Raw genomic sequence first — 21,156 nt, 5'->3', positions numbered from 1 at the left:
TGCACGCATGTTAATGTCGCTTTCCTGATTTATTTTTTTTTTCCCCGCAGCTGACGAAGCGGACCCATGCAAGTTCCTGGACTGTAATGAGTTTTCACGCTGCGTGGAGAACAGTTGGAACAACGAGGCTGAGTGTCTGTGCGACCCGGGCTACAGCGCTGTGGATGGCCTTCCGTGTCAGAGCGCATGCGACCTCCAGCCGGACTACTGCCTCAATGGAGGCTTATGTGAAATCATTCCTGGCCATGGAGCCACATGCAGGTAAAGTATTTTTGGGGGGGGGAAAAAAAAAAGCAGCAAACGACTGCAGCTAATGCATTTCTTGTACCGGTACTTTGTGTGCGGATAGACACAAAAGCAAATGCACACAGAAACCTCTTACCGGAAAAGTGTTCAAGGATGTCTGAGAGTCGACGATTGTCATCTGGATGAACACATTGTTCTCTGTTGTCAGACAGAAAAATTAACCAAAAAAACATCCATCCATCCATTTTCTAAGCCACTTATCCTCACTCGGGTCACAGGAGTGCTGGAGCCAGTCCTCGCTGAATTTCAGGCAAGAGTACTGTCACTGTGGTCTGGTGACAGAGCATGTAAAAACAAATATGGACAAACAAAGCTACTCATGGCATAAACATAAAACAAGAATGTCAAGATTTTCTGTTTAAATAAATGAAAATGTTCATATCAACATTACGACAAGGCAAAGCAGCTTTATTGACAGAAGCAGTCGAACGTTTGGAGACACCTTCACATTCAGATGTTCTCAAACACATTAACAGGTCGAGAAATTCAAGCCATTAACGCTTGACAATGCACAGTGGTGAACTGAAATTCAGTCTGCGTCATAAAGCATCATCCACATCATGAAGCTGACTGAGAAAATAGCAGGATGAGCAAATGCCGTTATCTGGGCAAAAGGTGCCTATGAATCGAAATTATAAAACAGATTTTTTTTATGTACCCAATAATTCCATCAATATGTCGATAACTTTAGTATTACTCTACACCAGGGGTGTCAAATTCATTTTTGTCATGGGCCACATTGTCGTCACCATTTCCCTTGGAGGGCCGTTGTGACGGTGAAAACATATGAAGAAGTCAAGAATAATGCTTCATTCAATGATTGTTTTAGTTTGTGTAATGAGGGGTTTGGTAACAAGAAAATGCTTATAATATCTCACTTATTTCTTACATATGTGATGTTGAAATCTTGGTACAGATTTTAGCAATCATCGTAGAAGTAGACATGTTTGATTTGCTTTCGCGGGCGGGGGACACCCTGAACCGGTTGCCAGCCAATCGCAGGGCACACAGAGAGACAAACAACCATCCGTGCTCACACTCACACCTAAGCACAATTTTGAGTGTTCCATGAAGCCGCCATGCATGTTTTTGGAATGTAGGAGGAAAACCGGAGTACCCAGAGAAAACCCACCCGGGCCTGGGGAGAACCGAAGACCTCTGCACTGTGAGGTCGAGGCGCTAACCACTGGACCACCGGGCCACCCACTACTAAGTGTAATAATAGTAAAATACTTGAAGGATATTATCACAACATTTCTTTCCATAAAGCGTGGTGGGGGCATTCACTACGGCGACGGCAAAATATTCATGAAGTGATTTGTCGTATTTGTGCCCGATTCTAGCTAACCTCGCTAATTTCCATGTTCCAGATGCCCTGTAGGCAAATACTGGCACTACCATGGGGAGCGCTGCAGCGAACTGGTGTCGCTACCACTCGACCCGTCGTTCATTATCACCTGCCTCGTGGGGAGCCTCTGCCTCGTTTGCGCCATCGTCGGCATTCTGGTGTTCCTTAACAAGAAGTGCACGACGACGAGGAAGGCGGTGACTTTGGTGTAAGTCGGAAACGCGTTTGCGTTCTGGTTCTTTTTTATGATGTGAGGCTTTTTAAAAGCGTCTTCCCCCTACTCCACTAGGCACAGCCTTGCTCCCTATGCCTTTGAAAATACTTTGAGGGTCAACCCTGTGTATGAAAATGATGATGGCATCTTAAGCCAAGTGTCCACACTGCCATGCCCCTCCAGTTCGGCTTCATCCGGCTCTCAACAGTCTGAGCAGGAACTGTATGCCTCAGTTGAAAACATACATCTCAGTATCGAGGTACACGGCGCCGAGCGGCACGAGCGCTTGGACTAACAACCACGCTACTAACCGCTCAAGTAGCCGACTCATTGCTCTAACACGCTCTCAGCCATCTGTGACTTCGGAACCTCCAACATCCAATTGGTTTGGGTTTGGAAATCGTTTTTCTCGGAGGAAATAATGGACATAGAAATCATCAGTTTCAGAGTCAAGACTACGGAATAAATGCGATGAAAAATGACATCGGTCCCTCCAAATGTCAAATGAAAAAGCCAAACATACTTATTGCTAAAGGGCGCTAATCACTTCAATTCTAACCTTTGACTCTCGGATGTCTTTCGGCCGAGCTCTCATGGGAAGTGCTGATGTCTCGCAGGAAAATGAAAAGGCATGACAGTGGCCCTTTTTAGAAAGCCATAAAAAGCCAGAAGTAAAACGGGGGGCTAACTGTCAAAACATGCTTAGTTGATTCCATTGGAAAATGTGCTCTCACTTGTCTGCGTCTGCATTTTCTGACGCTGTTGCTGCTCACATATTTAGACCCTAGTATGTCATTCAAACAGCCAAGACTGGATTTATTTTTTTCCCTTGGGCCATAAATTCTCCCTTAACAAAGGTGACAAACGTGTGATGAGAGCAGGAATAGGAATCTGAGCCATTAAACCGCTGTACGTCGCTGTAAAAAAGTGTCCGTGTAATTATTGTTGTGAATTATAAACCGTCTGTGTTGTTTAGCACAGTGCCGTTTGGCGGGAGGCCATCTTGCCGCAAGTCATGCATGACAGCGGTTCATTTCTGAAAGCCACAAGTCAAAGATGAAGCATTAATCAAGAAGTTTAATCACTAAAATGCGCTGTTGTTTTTTTTTCTTTCCTTCCAATCTGTTTTGGATGTCTAATGCAGGGCAGTGATTCAATTTTAAAATTTATGTTCATTAATGTCATTGGTTTGCGTCCAAATTCCTTTTCATGGAGGGCATTTTTCTCGAATGGGCAATGATTTCTGTCTAGGGTATCCTAAGTGAAAAAAAGTGTGACGAGAACAGCAGTAATAGCAATCCGAGAAACTAAATGGAACTATGTTGCTACATTTGCAATTTTGTCATTTTGTTACGAAAATTGGAGACAGCGCAAGTACATTTTTCATCTGCTTTGGACTGTGTGACCAGTAAATTTGCACGAAAACATACACACACATATACGGTATATTATATGCATATATATATATATATATATATATATATGCATATATATATATGTATATATATATATATGCAATGACGATGGTCCATTCAATTTGAATATGTGTTGCAAAAATGCAACAAAAACCCAAAGGAATTTTTGATAATGTTTATAAACCCAAATCATTCAAATGAGCTTTAATTTGTTTTTTTCTTTTATGCTGAACAGATATGCGATAAAATTGTGGATTAGGTGTTGTAGAAAGGCCACAAAAAGCAAATCATCGACCCAGAATTCAACCCTTGTTGACAATTTTGTGCACCTTTCGAGGTATATTTTTTTTCACGAATATCACTGCTCAATAAACAGAGATGGAAGTAAACATTTCGATAATTTTTGTATGCGCTGATTCAGAACTGCCCTCTTTTTTCTCTAGCACATCAGGTTTTCGTATTAGCACGACGGCTTCTACTACGACTAAATATAAAATAATAATTATATAATTGTATAAAATAAGGATTTCAAAAACAGGTGGATTTTTTTTCTAAAACGTAATAGCTATAAATTACGACACATGTAAAATCTTTGTTCCACAACCATTCACAGGTCAAACTTAAATACAAAAATGAAACTATAATCTCCAAAACCTGACGTGCTTTATGATGCATCAGCATCGTAAAAAAATCGCTGCTTATAATTTGCTGTTGACGAGTTTATTTTGGAAGAATAGCAATCGAGATTTTCGAGGTTCTACTGCGCTTGTGTCAACTGTTTAAGGACATGCTCTGAGGACACAAAACACAGATGAGCCACCCCTACAATGTCGCAAAACTTCCAAATCTGCTGCGCAAAACCCTCCGAAGATGACATCTGCTGTGTAGTTATAGCTGTAGGTCAAAATGCTTGTTGTATACTGTAGGGCTCGTCACTTTTTATTTACTCTCCATCTGCTTACGTGCTCTCCAGGCGCCTCTGCTGGCATGAGAAATTAATGAAGCGTGTCGTAAACACAGTGGGTGTCCACTTTGTGTGTGTGTGTGTGTGTGTGTGTGTGTGTGTGTCTTTCCCACAGATCCCCAGACAACTCTACACCACAAGATCCGAAAAGTTAGTATCGGAGCTGGTGGACTTCCATCAATGCATCCCGCACAATGAGGTGAGAAAACCACACGCTGTCAAATGACACCCGGAGATAGTTGAGTAGGAGTGGGAATGAGACGGAGTCATGATTAAAAAATGCTTTGATCCCATTGGGTTAAATTTGCACTTTATCTTCAAGTGTGACTGTAAATATTTCAGCACGTTTTGCATGAAACATTGGATTGCCCCAGTGATGCAATGCAAAAGTAAAATGTGTGCTTGAGACATATCCAATTATTCGCGACCAATATGCATTCCTAAAATTGTTTGTGAATTAGCGCTCTGCTCAGAACAATGACAAATTGTCTTCGGATCTCCCACAGGATTTTAACGAGGTTGATGCCTGGCATTAGGCTGGGTGACAGCAAAACTGAAACAGAAGACTTTATGAATGTTTTGTGCACTTTTAGTCTGGCTAAGACATTATTATACCCCATCGACCATATTGGTAAAAATACGGGTGTGTTGTTTTCGTCACATGTACGGCGCTTCCAATACTTGCCAGAAATTCCTGCAGCTCCTAATGCTTAACGTGGCCCTCCTGGCCTTGGTTCTTTAATCTAGAATAAAAATATGATGTTTTGCAGGAAGTTAATTGTGCATAACAGCGCTCAGTGCTTTTAGAAATAATTTCTCAGTAAAGGAGCCACAAAAAGATACACCAAAAAGAAAACTGAAACATAGTTCGGAAACTGAAGCAAGACTGACCGAAAATGTTTGTAAACCAAGGTTCCACTGTTTCCCAAGCAAAGTCCTTGCATGAAGTTCACTTTTGCAAAAAAAGCTCCAAATTAGGGCTGTACATGTCATGCTTGGTTTCATCAGATGCCATTTGTGCTCAAACTTTTCATTTTGCTTATGTGCCTGCTTGGAGCCTGCCCATACAGTTTTCTCTGTGTTGCAAGAAGCCACAAAAAAGACGAAAAATCCCCGACATGCGACGAATGCAAGAGATTCTTGTCATTAGGAGACAGCCAGTAGAAATTCCTGCCGTTCCTTCAATGCTGCTTCCTTGACGGGTTTTGTGGGGAAGTCCAGTTGCCAGTAACAACAAACAGTGTTCCATGATACATCAAATACCTTGGAAATTCCTTTGTACCTTTCTGCTGACTGATACCTTTTAAGAATGACATCCCTCTGATGCTTTGGAAACTCTCTGGGGAACCATACGGCTTTTGGAAATGGAAATGTCCAGAAAATCCCACAAAACTTTGCCAGGGGTTAATCAGGGGGTGTGCATCGTGCTCTCTGGGGAACCATACGGCTTTTGGAAATGGAAATGTCCAGAAAATCCCACGAAACTTTGCCAGGGGTCAATCAGGGGGTGTGCATCGTGCACAGTTATAGTGAATGCGGAAACACTTTGGAAATGATGGAGCGCGTGGCCTTCTTTGGATCTAATGTGTCTCCTCTGGCTTCTCTCAGACGTGGCGACTGCCAAATGAATACAGAACGTGTTTTCTTCTGTGGACATCCGACAGCGAAGGCGGTGAGGCCACTGTGGTGTGATGGCGCGGCGGTGGCGTCCGGGAGCCTCAGTTGCCATGGCAACAAACCGAGCGAAGGATCTATGCTTATCTGGATCTATGATGCCCCCCTCCCCGCCCCCACCGCTCGACCAAGCCCCCGTAGAGTGTTAGGTCCTGAATTGTTCATAGTGATGACTGAGTCTTGCTAGACGGAGCGATACGGATATTCCAACATGTGCGGATTGACGTTGTTTTCATGTGGAATCGAATATTTATTACACATTACGTATGGTAGGAAAATTGCTTGTTTGGCGGTTCTTTCCTCACAGTGAGGTATTTATTATTTACAAAGTGACGCACTTGGTGATATTTCACTTTAGATGTTCTTTTTGTGCGCCATTGTCAACCCAAAAATAAGAGAATGAATGTATTAGTTGATAGCAAAAAAAAACAAAAACAAAAAAAGGCTTAGGTGTCCTATAAGTTCTTCAAAGCTACTCTAAGTCTGATCATTTCTTTGACTTTTTTTGTACACAATTTACTGTTAAAATAAACTTTTTTTTTGTTCATTAAGTGTATTTAGTTTTTTTTTTTTTTTTTTGTGGCAGCTGAAAAGGTCAGAATATATCTGATCTCCAATAATTGACTGTGGGATTCACCGTCCACTGAATCAAATAAATGCCTTTTATTTTTCCTTGTCAAGTAAAAATGTTCCCACGTATGGACACCCTGCCTCAAATAATCAAGAATTTGCAGCATCAAGTGAAACGCCTCACCACAATTAAAGGCCTCATATATCCCAATGTGAAAAAAAATATTGAGAGGCCATGCCTCAAATAATTGTAGGATGTTGTCCACTGAATCAAAGTACCTCAAATAAACAGAGTTTTTCACTATCAGTGGAAAAATATTTGCGCAGATGCCATGCCTCAAATATGTTTGTAGAGTGTGCCTTTAATCAACGATGAACCTCAACTAGATGAATACTTTTTTCCCCTTTCGGTTAACAAAATATTTCTGCAAACAGACACCATGCCTCAAATAATCACACCTCTTGTTTTCCGAGGCAAAATCAGTCAGGCCATGCCTCAAATAAACGCTATGTGTCTCATACGCTAAAACAAATAAACATTTCTTTCACCCCATCAGGATTTTTCCCTTATCAGAAAAAATAAATAGACTTCCGCTAATAGATGCCATACACAAATCATTGTGCGTTTTGGCTACCTAAACAAGTCAATGCTTCCACTCAAATAAAACCTTTTTTTTCCCCAATGAGAAAGTGCAATGGCAGAGAAAGAGAGAAATTGCTTCACATAAGGGTATTTTCTTCTGCTGATACAAACCTCACTTCAAATAATGTGTGCTTTGGTTCCCATTAGGAAAAAAAATATTTGCACTAGCAACCGCCATACTTCAAGCAATATTTGGCCATGTTGTTTACTCAAACAAGTACATGCCTCACTTCATATAATTACCTACTTTTTTTCCATTCAGAAAAAAAAAAGTGTTGTTGACATGCCTCAAACAGTTATCATCCACTGAAACAAACACATCAAATTAAAATAGTTTTTCCCCCCCATCGGGATTTTATTTCCTCAATCACAGATGCTTTCCCTCACATAACTGTAGGACGGCAACAATTTTCCCTTGATAAATAACCAGACAGCACACATTTGGAAGAATATTAATTGGGACAAATGATTGTTTTAATGAGACAATTTACCATGTTTATCTTGGTCAACCACACTAAATGTGCAAGTTGAAGAACAAATGGCTGCAGAGAACCTTTAATCTGAGTTAAACGCCGCTGATCACCTCGCGTGCGTGCGAGCCTCAAATGAACATCAGCCACACGACCCTTTTGCCTTCGTTTGAAATTATCTCTACGTTAATCTCGTTTGCCGCAATGCCCATTAGGACGTCAAGTCCAGTTAGGAGTTACTTGCTCGTAAACCGCCGCGCAACTCACGATTCTTCACACTTTGACTTTAATGAGCTCAAGCGCTAAAGGAAGAAGAATAAAACGTACGGTGAAGAATAGAGGGTGTAATATATTTTATTCTCTACGGTGTCACAGTGCAAATACAAACAGAATGCAAAGATGAAAGATGGTGTGTGCGTTTGAAGAAGCAAACATAAACACACTGCAAACATGAAAAGCAAAAGGTCCCGCATATCAAATGAGCATCGATACAAAAAAAAAAAGACTGAGATGAAACGATGAACGCCACACGTTGTCTCAAGCTTCAAGTAACAACGTGAGATGCTGACACGCTTGATGAAAACAATTAATGCAGCGCTCATTAAGGTCTCAGGTTGGACTTTTTTTGGTGAGGTGCAATTTTAAGGCCTCTCGAAGGGTGGTGAACACAACATCTACAAACAACACAAAATGAAAGGAGACGGGTAAGATTGCATCATCGATCACATCCCGCTTGTCTTCTGACACGTGTTGCCTTGCACGAGTTCACTTGAGAAGATTCTGCAGCATGGCGGTGGCGTACGTGGGCCGCGCCTGCTTGTTCTCGATGGCTTTCTTCAGGTAATGGATGCCGTCGCAGCGCTCCCAGATTTCCTCGAACTGCCTGGGTAGGATCTCAGCACCCCTCTTTCTGGTCAGACCGGTCTCTTCTAGACTCAGCTCGCACATCTCCATATCATCTTTCCCTGAGGCGAGCGAGACAATTCCACATGGAGAAAAGTACGATTCCGTCAACAAGTTCAGCATGAAGATGAAAGAGCGAGATGTGAAAGAAAGAAAGAAAGGAATTTGAGGGCTGTAGCGATGGACTATTATACAGCATATCATAGACAGTATATCATTCTTTGGGAGTCAGTGCGATGATATCATGGTCTCATCGCTGTATCTCTATCCATCATCTTAACTTTGATCTTTTTAAAGTAAAATCCAATCTTATGGAACCAGTATTATGTGGGTGGAGGAAATGGATCGTAAACGTGCCAAACATTTTAGTAAAGCGATTCGAAATGCATTGAGTTAAGGCTTTCAGCAGCAGTAAAAATAAGCGGATGGTAGCCTTCTTAGCCACTTCCCCACGGCACTCCTGCAAGGACTCTTCCAGGATCCAACACAATGTTGTTTTCACAGCCGCTTCTCGGTCAAGTGATAGGTTACCGCTAAAATGAAACCCAGGAGCTCGCAAAATGAGTAAAAAAACAAACGTCTTTGGGAAGGGGAAAAGGCCCAGCCAGGAGACAGAAAGGGAGTTGACAACTTTCAAGAAAAAGAAGGCTACATTGAATAGACAGGATCAAGAGTCCTACTGAAAATACGGATTTATCTCAATGGGAGAATCCCACGCACCAAGCCCACTCTGCGCAATATGCAACGAGGATGAGTCGTATTTTTCATGCGCTTTGTATTTGCAGTGTATCTTATTTTGAAGGCACGTTTAAACGTTACCATAGCGACCACAGAGCATTTTTCGGTCAGATGGGACGTTTCCGTGTCATGATTCGTGTTTATTATTATGTTTAGAAAATACCACAGTATTTATCCGCCACACCTTAAAGGCCGGTCCCTGAAAATATTGTCTGACAATATGGTCTAAACATTCAAAACGAGCCCTTGCTAACTTTCTTGAGCTTCGGAAAGATGGAAAATTAAACCAAGTCAGGTCAGGTGAGTAGTGTGATTGATCCAGTACAGTGATGTTTTTCACGGCCAGGAACTGTCAGATGCTCAGAGCATTGTGAGCAGGCGGGCGGTCATGGTGAAGCGGCCACAAGTTTTCCTGACACAACACCCGCCGAACAACAGAAGGAGGATTTCTTTGTAGATGTGCTGGTGGATCGCCAGCCAGGGCATTGCAGTGGATGATGCCGCTGTCATGTCGAACAATGTGCTCAACATGATTTTAAGCATCTTGATTTCTATCGGCTCGGCTACGTCAAACTGTTCAACTGAAGGTTCTTGTGTGAAGATCCATGACTCATCACGAGTGATGACTCTCCCTAACAAGTCTAGTCTCCTCATCACTCACTGCTCATTGCTTGACAACCTGACACAGAGAATATGTCTTTAAAAAAAAAAAAAAAAAAAAAAAAGTTCAATGCTTTCTGAGAGTTGAGATCACAGTTATACACCCAAGGGCAATTACATTGAAGGGGAAGTACTTTGTAATTTGGGCTTGACCTGCCATGCATATTAGGTAACAGTGCTGTTTTTGCAGGTCTTTGTCAAATTTCAGTCTCTCTGGCTGTGTTTTCACCTGTTGGACATGAAACTTTTCAAAAGCTCCAATTTCTTCATGACATCCTTGTCGTGTAAATGTCCTCTTGGCTCACCTGCCACCAACACAATGGGCCGCTTGTCCGGGTGCAGCTCCATCTGTCGGGCGATCCACGGCCCATCAAAGTGGGCGTACCACCAACCCTTCTTCTTATTCTGCGGGTCCTTGTACTGGTCGGCGGGCCGGATGAAAGGGATGCGAAAGTAGCGCTGCTGCCGGTTCATCGCCACTTCTTGGTGCTGGGCCATCATGGAGGGTGTGGGGTTCTGTTGCGCTGTCGAGGGAGCAAAGAGCCTCATTGAGTAGAAATATCAAGCACAAGTGCTGAACTGAACACACAGGATGAAAAAGCTCTCCCATAATGAATTCACCTTCGGCTGAATTCTATTCGTTACGATGGTACCTTGAAAGTTGAAAGCTTTAGAACATGTACAATTTGAAATTTGAATCGTTCAGGAAATCTACATTATGCCTTAAATGTCAAACAAGTATAATGCTGATCATCACGTGAGCTATCGGCACGCCTCACTAGGCTTCATTTCAGTCAGCATCTCAGGCAACATCAGCTCTCTGCTCTGTAGAAAGGAGAGCTGATTATGATTGGACTTGTCTACAGCTACGTGATAAGTTGTTTGTGCAGGAACAAATGAGAGGTGTGTGCGGCTCCCAATAGGTCAGTACTATCAACATTTGTGACAGAAGGCTATTTAGAGGATCAGAGCTGGCTTTTTACTTCACTTTGTAACCATGGCCATACCATTGTATGTTCTATTTTGCTTTATGCCGTTTCTTGGTTGTAGCTATTCCATCTGAGTTTGTTTTTTTTATTTACATATTAAGAAAACAGGGATCGATAGTTGATGAAATAAAACTACATGTGACAAAGAAAAACTGAGATCAGTTTTGGATTCTGCACCTCAAAAAATAAAGTTAAGTTAAAAGCAACTGTCTGACATAAGAGTCTCCAGCGAGTTGACAATCATCATAAATATTAGATATGAGACTATTTGTTGCATCAAAGAGTCTAACATGTCCCCATTCCTTATCAATTTCAGCAATCCCTTTTTCTTGTGTAAAATGCCAAAATGCAGATCAGCATTATGCTTTCATGCATCTAAACAGTGTGTCTGTGTGTGTGTGTGTGTGTGTGTGTCTGTGTGTGTGTGTGTGTGTGTGCGCGCAAAAAAGCAAAGCAGTGAGCTGTCACATTAGCGTCTGCTGAACCTGACAAAGCATGACCGGCAGTTACTTGTTAATTAGAATAAATATTTTTCAGCACATAGGCGGCGGTTGCATTTTCAGGCTGCCGTATTTTGCCGACTAATTGAATTTTCCCAAGCACAGGCAGCTTATTTACAGGCAGGTCATTAATCCCTGCCAATGAAAGTGAGGGACGGGAGGGAGGCGGAGAAAATAAACAAAACCATGCACATGAGGTATGTAAAATGCATCGGAATGAGGACGAATAGAAACATTTCCGGAACTCACCATAGTCAGTGACAGATTTCGGAGCCCTTTGATCACTTCCGTCGTCATTGCGCTTCTTATTTTTGGACTTCCATGCGTGATAGACCTTGAGGCGTCGGTGGAACTCCTCTCTGCAGGCCGCCAGTAGGTCGATGTCTATTGAAATAGAACGTAGCATTATAAATACAATAAATCATTTTCCAAACTCTCAAATTCCTTTTTTATTACCCGCTCTTCATAATTCATGATATTCATCGATGCTGAGACACTGATCATGTTTATCGACAGTGATTTAATCATCGTTATGATATCGGGAGTTCAATTGTTTTGTTGTTGTGACGACTCTTTACACAACAGTCACTTTGAACTAGTTAATAAATAAAAAATGACGTGGTGTGCCAGCAGAATATTAGAAATTTTGTGCCAAGAAAAAAAGTATTCCATTTTGGCGGGTATCTGGATAAAGCTGCAGATAGAGAAATATATGTATTTATGACCATCATTTTTTTTTCTTTTTTTTTGGGATCAATGCTCAACCTGCAGGAACCAATTAGTCATCCTCCATAAACCAGACAAGAGCCTGCCAACTAACAAACAGATGGACAAATGAACATAAAGATGACATTTGTTAACAATTAACGGGACAGCAGTCCACTGAGTGACATTTTAGTCCTACGCGGACGTCAAAGAACTGCTGAAGCAGCAAATGCACTGGAGCGTCTAATCTACTGCTAATAGAGTTTTTGCACAGCGCTGTATTATGTACCATCGAGGTTGTTGAATGGGTCAATTCCAGTCCAATCCAATCTCGAATGAAAAGTAACTTTCTGAATGTCACCGATTCCATGAAATAATGTCGAACTTTGTTTGACCCACGTTGAGATCTGATACATTTACAAATGCATTACATTGAAACGTGATGCAGACAAAATGACACGTGTACTTCACACAAAAAATATTGTATCGATGCAATGGGGTGACTGAATCCAAAGGTTCTTTTGGTGGGATACAGTGATTCTTCATTAGCAAAACAAAAACTAAACATTATCTGATTTTACCGGACAGATCTGAAAAAGTTAGATGGGATCTTCTCTGTCGAATTGCTGAAAAAATGTGGACGAAAATTGACATTACATTTGAAGAAGATATATCATCGTCATTGAACAGAAATATCCTTAGAATGAAACCTGGACTAAAAATCCAGGTGGATATATCCAAAACTCAACTCCTTGGTGGAGCTCATCCACTCTTGAGGAGCTGAATGAAAGAAGATTGGGCTCAAATGAATTGGCCTTCAAATCCAGATTTATGTGAGCAGCGGCATTACATGAAATGACTTTCACAGATTATCCAGATGTCCTTGGGATCCCACAGGAAGTATCCGAGTTGCTTGACTTAACAGTGTCCGCTATCAAGACATAAGCCAGGCAGCCAGCGGAAAATCATCTGATCTTTCGAGCTGACTGAGTAAAAGTTGGCTCAGAATGAGTTGGAAGGGCAGAGGTCCGTCCTCCTCCATAATGGTGATAACTTCCTTTCTGTGCCACTTAAAAAAGAAAAAAAAAAGAAAAAAAGCCATCGTATAATGAGCAACAGCAGCTGTGGGAGCACCCACTGATCAGTCTTTTCTTTAGATGGGCACAAGATCTCATGTGCCCGCATATTCCGTACAGCTGCAGGCTCAGTTTTCTTGGCAACCGCCCTGGATACTTTCAAGAAATGACTGAGGGAAATCCACAGAACTGCAAATGATACACACAAACAAGCGAGCCGGGTTTTCTCACCGCAGGAAGTGTTGATGACATCTCGCAGTTCGGCATACTTCCACTTGCTGAGGTCATATTTTTTCGCGCCAGCAGCGGCTTTGGTTGCCTGCACCTGAGGGCCCCTGTGGGTGAAGAGCAGGTAATGATGAGTGTCTGTGTGTGTGTGAGACGCATACAGAAGGAAAAAGTGACAGTGCACAAAAGGTCCTATGCTATTTATCTCTTGGGTCTCTTGACTTTCTCAAAAAAATAAAAATAAAAAAATAAATCAGGTAATCAACTTTTTGGTGCTAATAATAATATTAAAATAGCAATAAATAAATATAAAAATGCAACCAAATCATATAAGGGTGGGGGGGGTGACTTAAGAACATTTTAGGTTTGCAGCCTGTTCACACAAATTTTGGTTTGTTCAGACATTTGCAGATATGAAAAAAAAAAAAAACTGTCCATCCATTTTCTAATATGCTTATCCTCACAAGGGTCGCGGGGCGTGCGGGAGCCTATCCCAGCCTTCATTGGGCAGCAGGCGGGGTACACCCCGAACTGGTTGCCAGCCAATCGCAGGGCACAAACAGACGAACAACCATCCGCGCTCACACTCACTAGGGACAATTTCGAGTGCCCCATTAACCTGCCATGCATGTTTTTGAAGTGTGGGAGGAAACTGGAGGACCCGGTGAAAACCCACGCAGGCACGGGGAGAACATGCAAACTCGGCACAGGAAGGCCAGAGCCGGGATCGAGCCCTGCACCTCTGCACTGTGAGGCCGGCGTGCAAACCAGGCATGCCGCCTGAAAAAAAAACTAATTAAACCAAACGTTTTGATCTGTTGACAGTTGCAATCTAGCCTAAACTGTCCCTTTCTCATCCCTGACTTTTTAAGGATCCCTCCCCTGACACTCTCTTTCCAGAAACCTCCAGGAGGGCAACATCCCCATGCCTGCAGCCAAGTAATAAAGACTTCCCGCAAAGTGTAAGCTAATATCTCATGTGTGAGCTACCACACACATTTGACGCATGCTTAATTCATATCTTTGTTGCTTTGGCCTGTGTTTCCTTGAATAATGGATTCTTTATAATGGGTCCTAGCAATAAAGGGATGCTTCTAACGGGATTCAAGTCACATATCACAAGCATGTAAGCAGGAGGGCTATGTAGCCCCCCCCCCCCCCCCCTTGTTGCTTACGGTTTCAATGTGTTCACAATCAACTTGACAACACTGTACATTTGCAGGCATTTAGCTCTGTAGGTTGAATTTATGAATCAAACGGACGGTGCAGATCATCAGACAGTTAACAGCACGTCTGTTTGCGCACATCCCCACGCCATCCCGCAGAGTCATGGCAGCCAATTCAATAATACTGAGGAATTAAGTCCTCTCTTTACAGCTGCTAACATCTAAAAGAAGAGGACGGCTGATCTAATCATCCACATTACCGTTTCTAATTGATGTGGACTAAAACAACAAAACTGTGTGAGAACCATCAATTCCAGTCGAGCTGGGACAAGGGGAAGAGCATGATGAGGAGGATTGTGCAGGCAGGAAACAAGCTGTGGGAGTGAAGCGATGGGCTGTCGCTAATAGGAAATGGTTGGTTGGAGCAACAAGGGGGCACACAGAGTCCAAAATGTTTTTTTTTTGGTCAATTATAATATAAGACCACAGAAGTACAGCCAAGAAGCAGGTCTATGTGTACTGCATGCCCTAAATAATTGTGCTTTAGCTTTGTGGACTGCATATGCAAGCACAAGCATGGGTAGATTTGTGGATCGACTCCTTCTGTGCTTAGTTCCTCGCTTTGTGGGCAATCGGTTGGACCAACGGGAAACCAGGTTCACCTGTTCTATTTTTTATGTCGGATTTCATACGAGAGGAGACTGAAGGAAAGTGTGGTGCGTAATGATGCAGCTAAGATAAGGAGTGAGGCACATCAATTTTTGTCATTCCAAGCTGTGACAGAAAGACAAAAAATAATAATGATCATATTATATGATCGATTTTTAAGAGGCCTTTCATGAGATCCAAGAATGCTTCACAATAACTGTTATTATCTTGATAGCACCATGTTAGCAGAGGAGTAGCTAGCATTGGCCACCAGCTGATGTCTGGCCAGCTTGACACCAAACAGCTTCATGATGGATGATTCAAGTATAATTCAGACAAGAAGGGGCGGTGCTTTGTGGGATTAACACAGGAGAAAGCAGGGTGGGGTAACTTTCTCACGAGAGAGGAAGGTCCGCAGAAAAAAAAAAGAAAAGAAAAAAAGAAAAAAGTGTTTATCCATCACTGAGTTTGTATTTTTACAAGGTTGCAAAGCAGCTTTCTACACGGTCGTGTCCTGTCACTTCTGTAACTCAAACATTATGACACGGGGATGGTTAACTTTCTCAAGAGCAAATAGGGGCCAGTAGCAAGGTTTACCAATTGAAAAGCCTCAAACATGAGTAGGTTTGCTGTGGAAAAGGAAAGAAAATTGTTGTCCTGTTGCTGGGTCGCAACAGCACAAAGAACACTGTCTCTGTTTTTTTTTTTTTTAATGCAATCAGCACCAATTCATGCAGAATCACAATGCAAATCAATCGTTATCAAAGAATGAAACCGGCTCCCATATTGCGTACCGGTAGTTATAATCCATCTTCAGACGACGTGGCGCCTAAACATCAATGTGAGCAAAACAGCAAACTGAGCAAACACGGAGAGTAAATAGTGTGCTGTGTGCCTTTGTTCAAACAAATATCCTTGGCACGGCACATCCAGTGATTCTTTCTAATCAAAAACTCTATTGTTGCATTTGATATGTGATTGCGGGTTTGGTGGGATGAAACAAATCCGCTTTTGCTTTGCGGATCTACTCAAAGCAGTTCAGAGATGGATGGAAGTATGACTGGGGTTCTGGCACTAAAGCGGGAGAAGGAGTGAGTGATTTTTACACGACTATACAGTTGTCCTTCGTTCTTACATGGCTCTGGCTGAGGATGCAGAGATAGGAAGATCCGAAAAAGCCTCATCACTATGACGGGACGACGTAATAGGAGAAAAGCAGAAAGACAGTAAGGTTTGGTGTTGATGCATGTCCATTCACTTCATTGTGAGATGAATGCAATCATGTGCATTTTTCTTTCTTTTTTTTCCTCAGCTAATACCTGCGCAGACTGGGGTCCAGCTGACCATCATCAGTGATTAGTTCGGCCTCGCTCTGAGCAATCCTCATGGCAAGCTCCCTGTCACGTCTTTCCTGCTCCAGCATGGCGGTTCGCTGGACCTGCTCCTCACGCTCCAAAGCAAACTGGATTTCAAGCTCCGCCTGTAAAAAAAAAAAAAAAAAAAAAAAAAAAATCACACGCACACACATCAACACCCGCACAAACAAACCACGTGTCGGCTTAATACGGATGCTCTTCTCTTTGCCAGAATCTAAATAACAATTAAAACTCTGCTGTCTGCTCGAGCCTGATTAAAGCTATTAATCCACTATTAAAGCTTTATTGGTCGTGCGTCTAGACAAACAGAGCAATACAATTTGGGAGCGCTTTCACAACAATAGATTTCTCCAGATGGATTGACTGGGAGGGTCCTCAAAGAATGTGCAGGCCAGCTGGTTAGGGTCTTTGCTAAGATCGTCAATGCATCATTGTCATGGTCCCTCATTGCACCATGCCTGAAATCAGCTACAGCTGAACAAAAAGACCTCTATTAGCAGCCTCAATTACTGACCAATTGCTCGGACGCCACTTATCAGAGAATGTTTGAACAAACTGGTCCGACATTAATCATGTCCTGTCTCCCATCTTTATTGGGCTTACATGAGTTTGCATCCAGAACTTACATTATGACAGATGAGCCCGTTGTCACAGCACTCCACACTGCCATCTCCCACCTGGAACTGCGTTGCTATGCTAGGTTGATTTTTGTTGACTTTAACATCATTCTTACAGACTTCAGTTCAGGATAGTGGACTTATTTTAACCATTTGGATCAAAAACGTTCTCTCCGACAGTGTATAGGGAGCCAGAGTGGGTCCCCCATCTCACCACAGTCCTCAGCCTCAACGCTGGCTCACCCCCCACAAGGGTGTGTCATCTACTGCAGAGATTCCCAACCAGGGTGAAGTGGCAGATCAGACAGAGATCGTCAAGGTTCCCGTAAGAAATTATCCAATTTCACTAAATGTGTCTAAAAATGATCAGTTATTAATTACAAATATATCTTTGTTCATCTGTCTATGGCAGCGATGGCTGGTCAATTATACAACGGGCTTTGTCAGAAACGAACATTTTTCCCATTGACTAAACATTAACCAGTACCTGGACGTTACTGTTGCAAAAAAAAATAACAATAAATAAATAAATAAAATCACTGTTAGCACATTTCATACAAACTTCAACTTCATATGCTCCCCATTCTTTCATTAACCTCCTGGGACCTGGCGTCCACATGTGTGGACATGACGTTTTGGGTTGTCAAGACTACAATGTTAAATTTTGGACTACAAGGGCCTGGCGTCCACTTGCGAGGACGTTACATCATGTAAAAAGATAATTCTTTGTTTATACACTCATCAGGTCCCAATTAGCCTAAATATCAAAGAGAAAATAAAAATAAAATGAACATGCATGCCTTGCAAGAGTTCAGGTCTTAGGAGGTTAAAAGTACAACATTTAAAAGTAGTGACGGGCAGAGCTAAAAAGATTTCAAAGAAGAGAACATATATATTTTTTCAAATGGCTTACTAAAATTACTTAAAGACTATACAGAGCAAAAATAAAATTAATCGAAAACATGATTCTAAAAATATTTTGAAAGACATGAGTCATTGGAATAGGAGAAGAGCATGTTTTTTTTTTTTTTTGGTTGTTGTTTGACCTAATTTTTTAAAATTCTTTTACTTTATTGGTATGCTATCATTCCATATTATTCATAAGGGACACCAGCAAATTGGGGACCATATTATACACAATTACAGAGAAAAAGAAAAAAGCTTTTTAAGGTTTTTTTTTTTTTTTTTGGGGGCGGGTATATTATACACAGGTATGTGTTATTCATGAGCTTTTACGGTAGATGCATTTCACTGGTGAGCTATACTTCAGAAGAGGCCCACAGGGGGCTACTGGGTATCAAACTCATGACCTCTGCCCAAGAAACTTTCCAGAGCTGTTGGCTTGTGCATCAAAGAAATGTCCCACAGGTATAAAATCACCGAAAGGTTCAAGAAGATATACTATATTGAACTGTGAAACATTTATGTCACTTCTAAATTCATTGATGAAGTCCTTGTAAGATCATTTCCTTTAAGGAGCTTTAAATATGAATAGACTCCCAGCCAATAATGTATTATTGGTGGATGGTCAAATCAGCAGCTATGACACACAACCAGAGTGAAACATGGGGTGATCTGAGTGTTGAGCTGCTCTATAGTCACTGGGCAGAAGAAAAAAATTTATGGTTCCCAACAAAGCCTTGTGTGGCCCTCGGAAGAGCTATTCCGCAGGTTTTGTAATTCTAAAGTGGACCTAAATCACAAAGCCTCCCGCTTGGAACTTACCTAATGACACCACAACACAAAGATTTAAGTACTGAAGGGGCCAAGATATCATGATGTGAGTCCTTGTTGCAGCAGAAAATAAATGTGAGGGAAATAACTTTTTCACATCCTCGGAAAGTCTGCTGCTTGCAAAGTTTGGTGAAAAAGCTGGGTAGAAAAAAACCTGACTTTTCTTATAAGTGTGTTTATATGGAATGAGTTTAGGATTTTAATTGTGCAAGAAACTTTACTCGTAACTCAGTAGATATGAGAAAAATAGGCAAAAAAGAACCAAAAGGTGTTAAATCTTGAGTAAGTAGAACAGGCAAGGATGAATGGATTTATCAAATACCACATGGGAGATAACAGAACAAGTGAGAGAACACTATCGGGGTAAAGTAGATTAGTGAGAGAAAAATTGTTAGGGAATAGGATCATCAATCAAGACCACATGGGAAGCCTTCTGGGAATTGATCCAAGGTCAGGGCATGGGGGTCTTCAGTTAGCCAGAACGTGATAATGTGGCAAATGTTAGAATACTTCATGTAAAAACACACTCATGAAATAAAGAGACACACTATCGTCAAAGTCTAACTCAGGGGCCTATTTTCTAAGTCTAAGAAAAGTGCAATGTAACTGTGCACATGGGTGGTGTTTTCCTTTTTTTCTTGTCATTTTGCACAGGTAAAATTGGAGGTAACGGGGAGTTTGCGCCGTTGTGGGGTGGAACAAGCCGACTTCTGGCCAATCAAAGTGTGCTCCCCTCATTCCCAGTGAAATCAGGGCAGTCGGAGTGCATCTGTGCTTGACATAGCTGAAGCAGGAATTGACTCACTGTGGTCAAGAGATGAGATTGTCGTCTACAAAACGCGTTTATAAAGTATAAACTGCAGGATCTTTCCTTGCGGATGAGGCCCAAAACCCGCTTTGACTGGACTTGCGGTGGCACAAAAATGAAGTTGTGACGATTTTGGAACCAAGTCCAAGGGCGCCAAATAGGTAGGGCCCTTTGAGTCAGCCCCAATGCTGGGATATTAGGCTGTTCAGTTAGGAAGCAATAAACATTGTGAATCAATTTCACCAAATATGTTGTGCAAATTGGACAGAAAATAGGTGGGAAAGTCATGTCAATTTTCGAGACAAATTCTATGACAGCATGTATGCAGTGGGTGGTTTCTGGAGTCCACAGAAATTGCTTTGTGTAGATCGTACAGCATCGCACTATGGCTCCAAACACACAATCAACAGCAATTAGGGAGAGAAACACTAATAGAAGCAGAGAGCTCAAGAGGGACAATAATAACACAGCAAGAGAACAGCGATCTGCTTTTTCCTCCTGTGCCTCCTTGAGAGGAACAGTTCAACAGCTGGACAAATAGCAGCGTGACAGGATTCCCCCCCCAAATAAATAAATAAATAAAAATCCTATCCTAAGTCTCAGACATACATGACATTTTGGATATTAATAGTTGCAGTAGGTTTCAAGGAATATACTGAAATGTGGAAGACATGTCATTGCTCAGCCAGAAAGGCGACATTTTCCGTCAACTTTGACGATGTTGTACGGATGTCTACAGCTATTGTCGGCTACTCTGCGATTTAGCTGTCATCTATTCGGAGCACCCCTCCTTATGCTACCTGACAAGTTTCATCCAAAAATACATGCAAATAAGCTCATACGGGATGACATTTCTCGGTGTGCTCCAAGTGGGCTCCTTAAAATTACTTTGAAGTTTCAAACTGTGTCATTTGCCCTAAAAAAAACTCGCCTTAAATAGTGCAGATTAAACTGTCAAAAACAGAGACGTCCACCATCGGGCCTTGTGTGCACTGCTCAGCACCGTACATGGCAAGCAACACCATAACTGTCAGATTTTCCACGGGAGCCTTGATGTGAGAGTCTGGAGAGGTTGTCGATGTTCGGTTGTCGGCATGAACGGTTCCATGGGGAGTCAAAGACAGCCGTGGAAGGCCACACAAGGCTCCAGTGTGAAATCATTCCATTATTTTGTTCTCAACCAATGCCAGGGGTGCCAAATCCGGTCATCGAGATCCCCTATCTAGTCTGTTTTACATGTTTCCCTCCTCCAACAAGCCTGATTCAAATGATCAGCTTGATCATCAGACTTGGGCACCTCTGCACTATGCAATCAATAGTTCATTCGTTGAGGTGTGAGATGTGTGAATTCATTTTTTCTTTTTCAATCTGATGAGTGTACTGAATGCACCGTTTTGAATAGAC

The 21,156-nt window shown here is 42.0% G+C and overlaps 2 protein-coding genes across 8 annotated transcripts in view; one reads left to right on the top strand and one right to left on the bottom strand.

Annotated features, from left to right (window-relative positions):
* LOC109507719 (interphotoreceptor matrix proteoglycan 1-like) overlaps window positions 1–6,651 on the top strand; it is a 30,888-nt gene extending 24,237 nt beyond the window's left edge. For 3 of the 4 annotated variants that reach the window (XM_019857336.1, XM_019857337.1, XM_019857335.1), the window contains 5 exons: window positions 51–261; window positions 1,677–1,862; window positions 1,944–2,127; window positions 4,363–4,446; window positions 5,856–6,651. In XM_019857336.1, coding sequence (XP_019712895.1) covers window positions 51–261; window positions 1,677–1,862; window positions 1,944–2,127; window positions 4,363–4,446; window positions 5,856–5,939 — 749 coding nt within the window. In that variant the 3' untranslated portion in view covers window positions 5,940–6,651. The remainder of the gene's footprint in view (window positions 1–50; window positions 262–1,676; window positions 1,863–1,943; window positions 2,128–4,362; window positions 4,447–5,855) is intronic. The other variant, XM_019857338.1, reaches the window with a different exon arrangement.
* A 1,289-nt stretch (window positions 6,652–7,940) lies between these two features.
* LOC109507761 (unconventional myosin-VI) overlaps window positions 7,941–21,156 on the bottom strand; it is a 37,964-nt gene continuing 24,748 nt past the window's right edge. For 2 of the 4 annotated variants that reach the window (XM_019857408.1, XM_019857409.1), the window contains 6 exons: window positions 16,537–16,697; window positions 16,353–16,403; window positions 13,407–13,510; window positions 11,644–11,778; window positions 10,211–10,429; window positions 7,941–8,569 (listed from right to left, as the gene is read on the bottom strand). In XM_019857408.1, coding sequence (XP_019712967.1) covers window positions 8,370–8,569; window positions 10,211–10,429; window positions 11,644–11,778; window positions 13,407–13,510; window positions 16,353–16,403; window positions 16,537–16,697 — 870 coding nt within the window. In that variant the 3' untranslated portion in view covers window positions 7,941–8,369. The remainder of the gene's footprint in view (window positions 8,570–10,210; window positions 10,430–11,643; window positions 11,779–13,406; window positions 13,511–16,352; window positions 16,404–16,536; window positions 16,698–21,156) is intronic. The other 2 variants (XM_019857410.1, XM_019857411.1) reach the window with 1 other exon arrangement.

Source organism: Hippocampus comes, unplaced genomic scaffold (assembly GCF_001891065.2).
Source record: "Hippocampus comes isolate QL1 unplaced genomic scaffold, H_comes_QL1_v1.1 scaffold32, whole genome shotgun sequence".
Lineage (NCBI taxonomy): Eukaryota > Metazoa > Chordata > Actinopteri > Syngnathiformes > Syngnathidae > Hippocampus > Hippocampus comes.
Note: the sequence above shows the minus strand (reverse complement) of the source record. Positions and strands in the feature narration are given on the sequence as shown.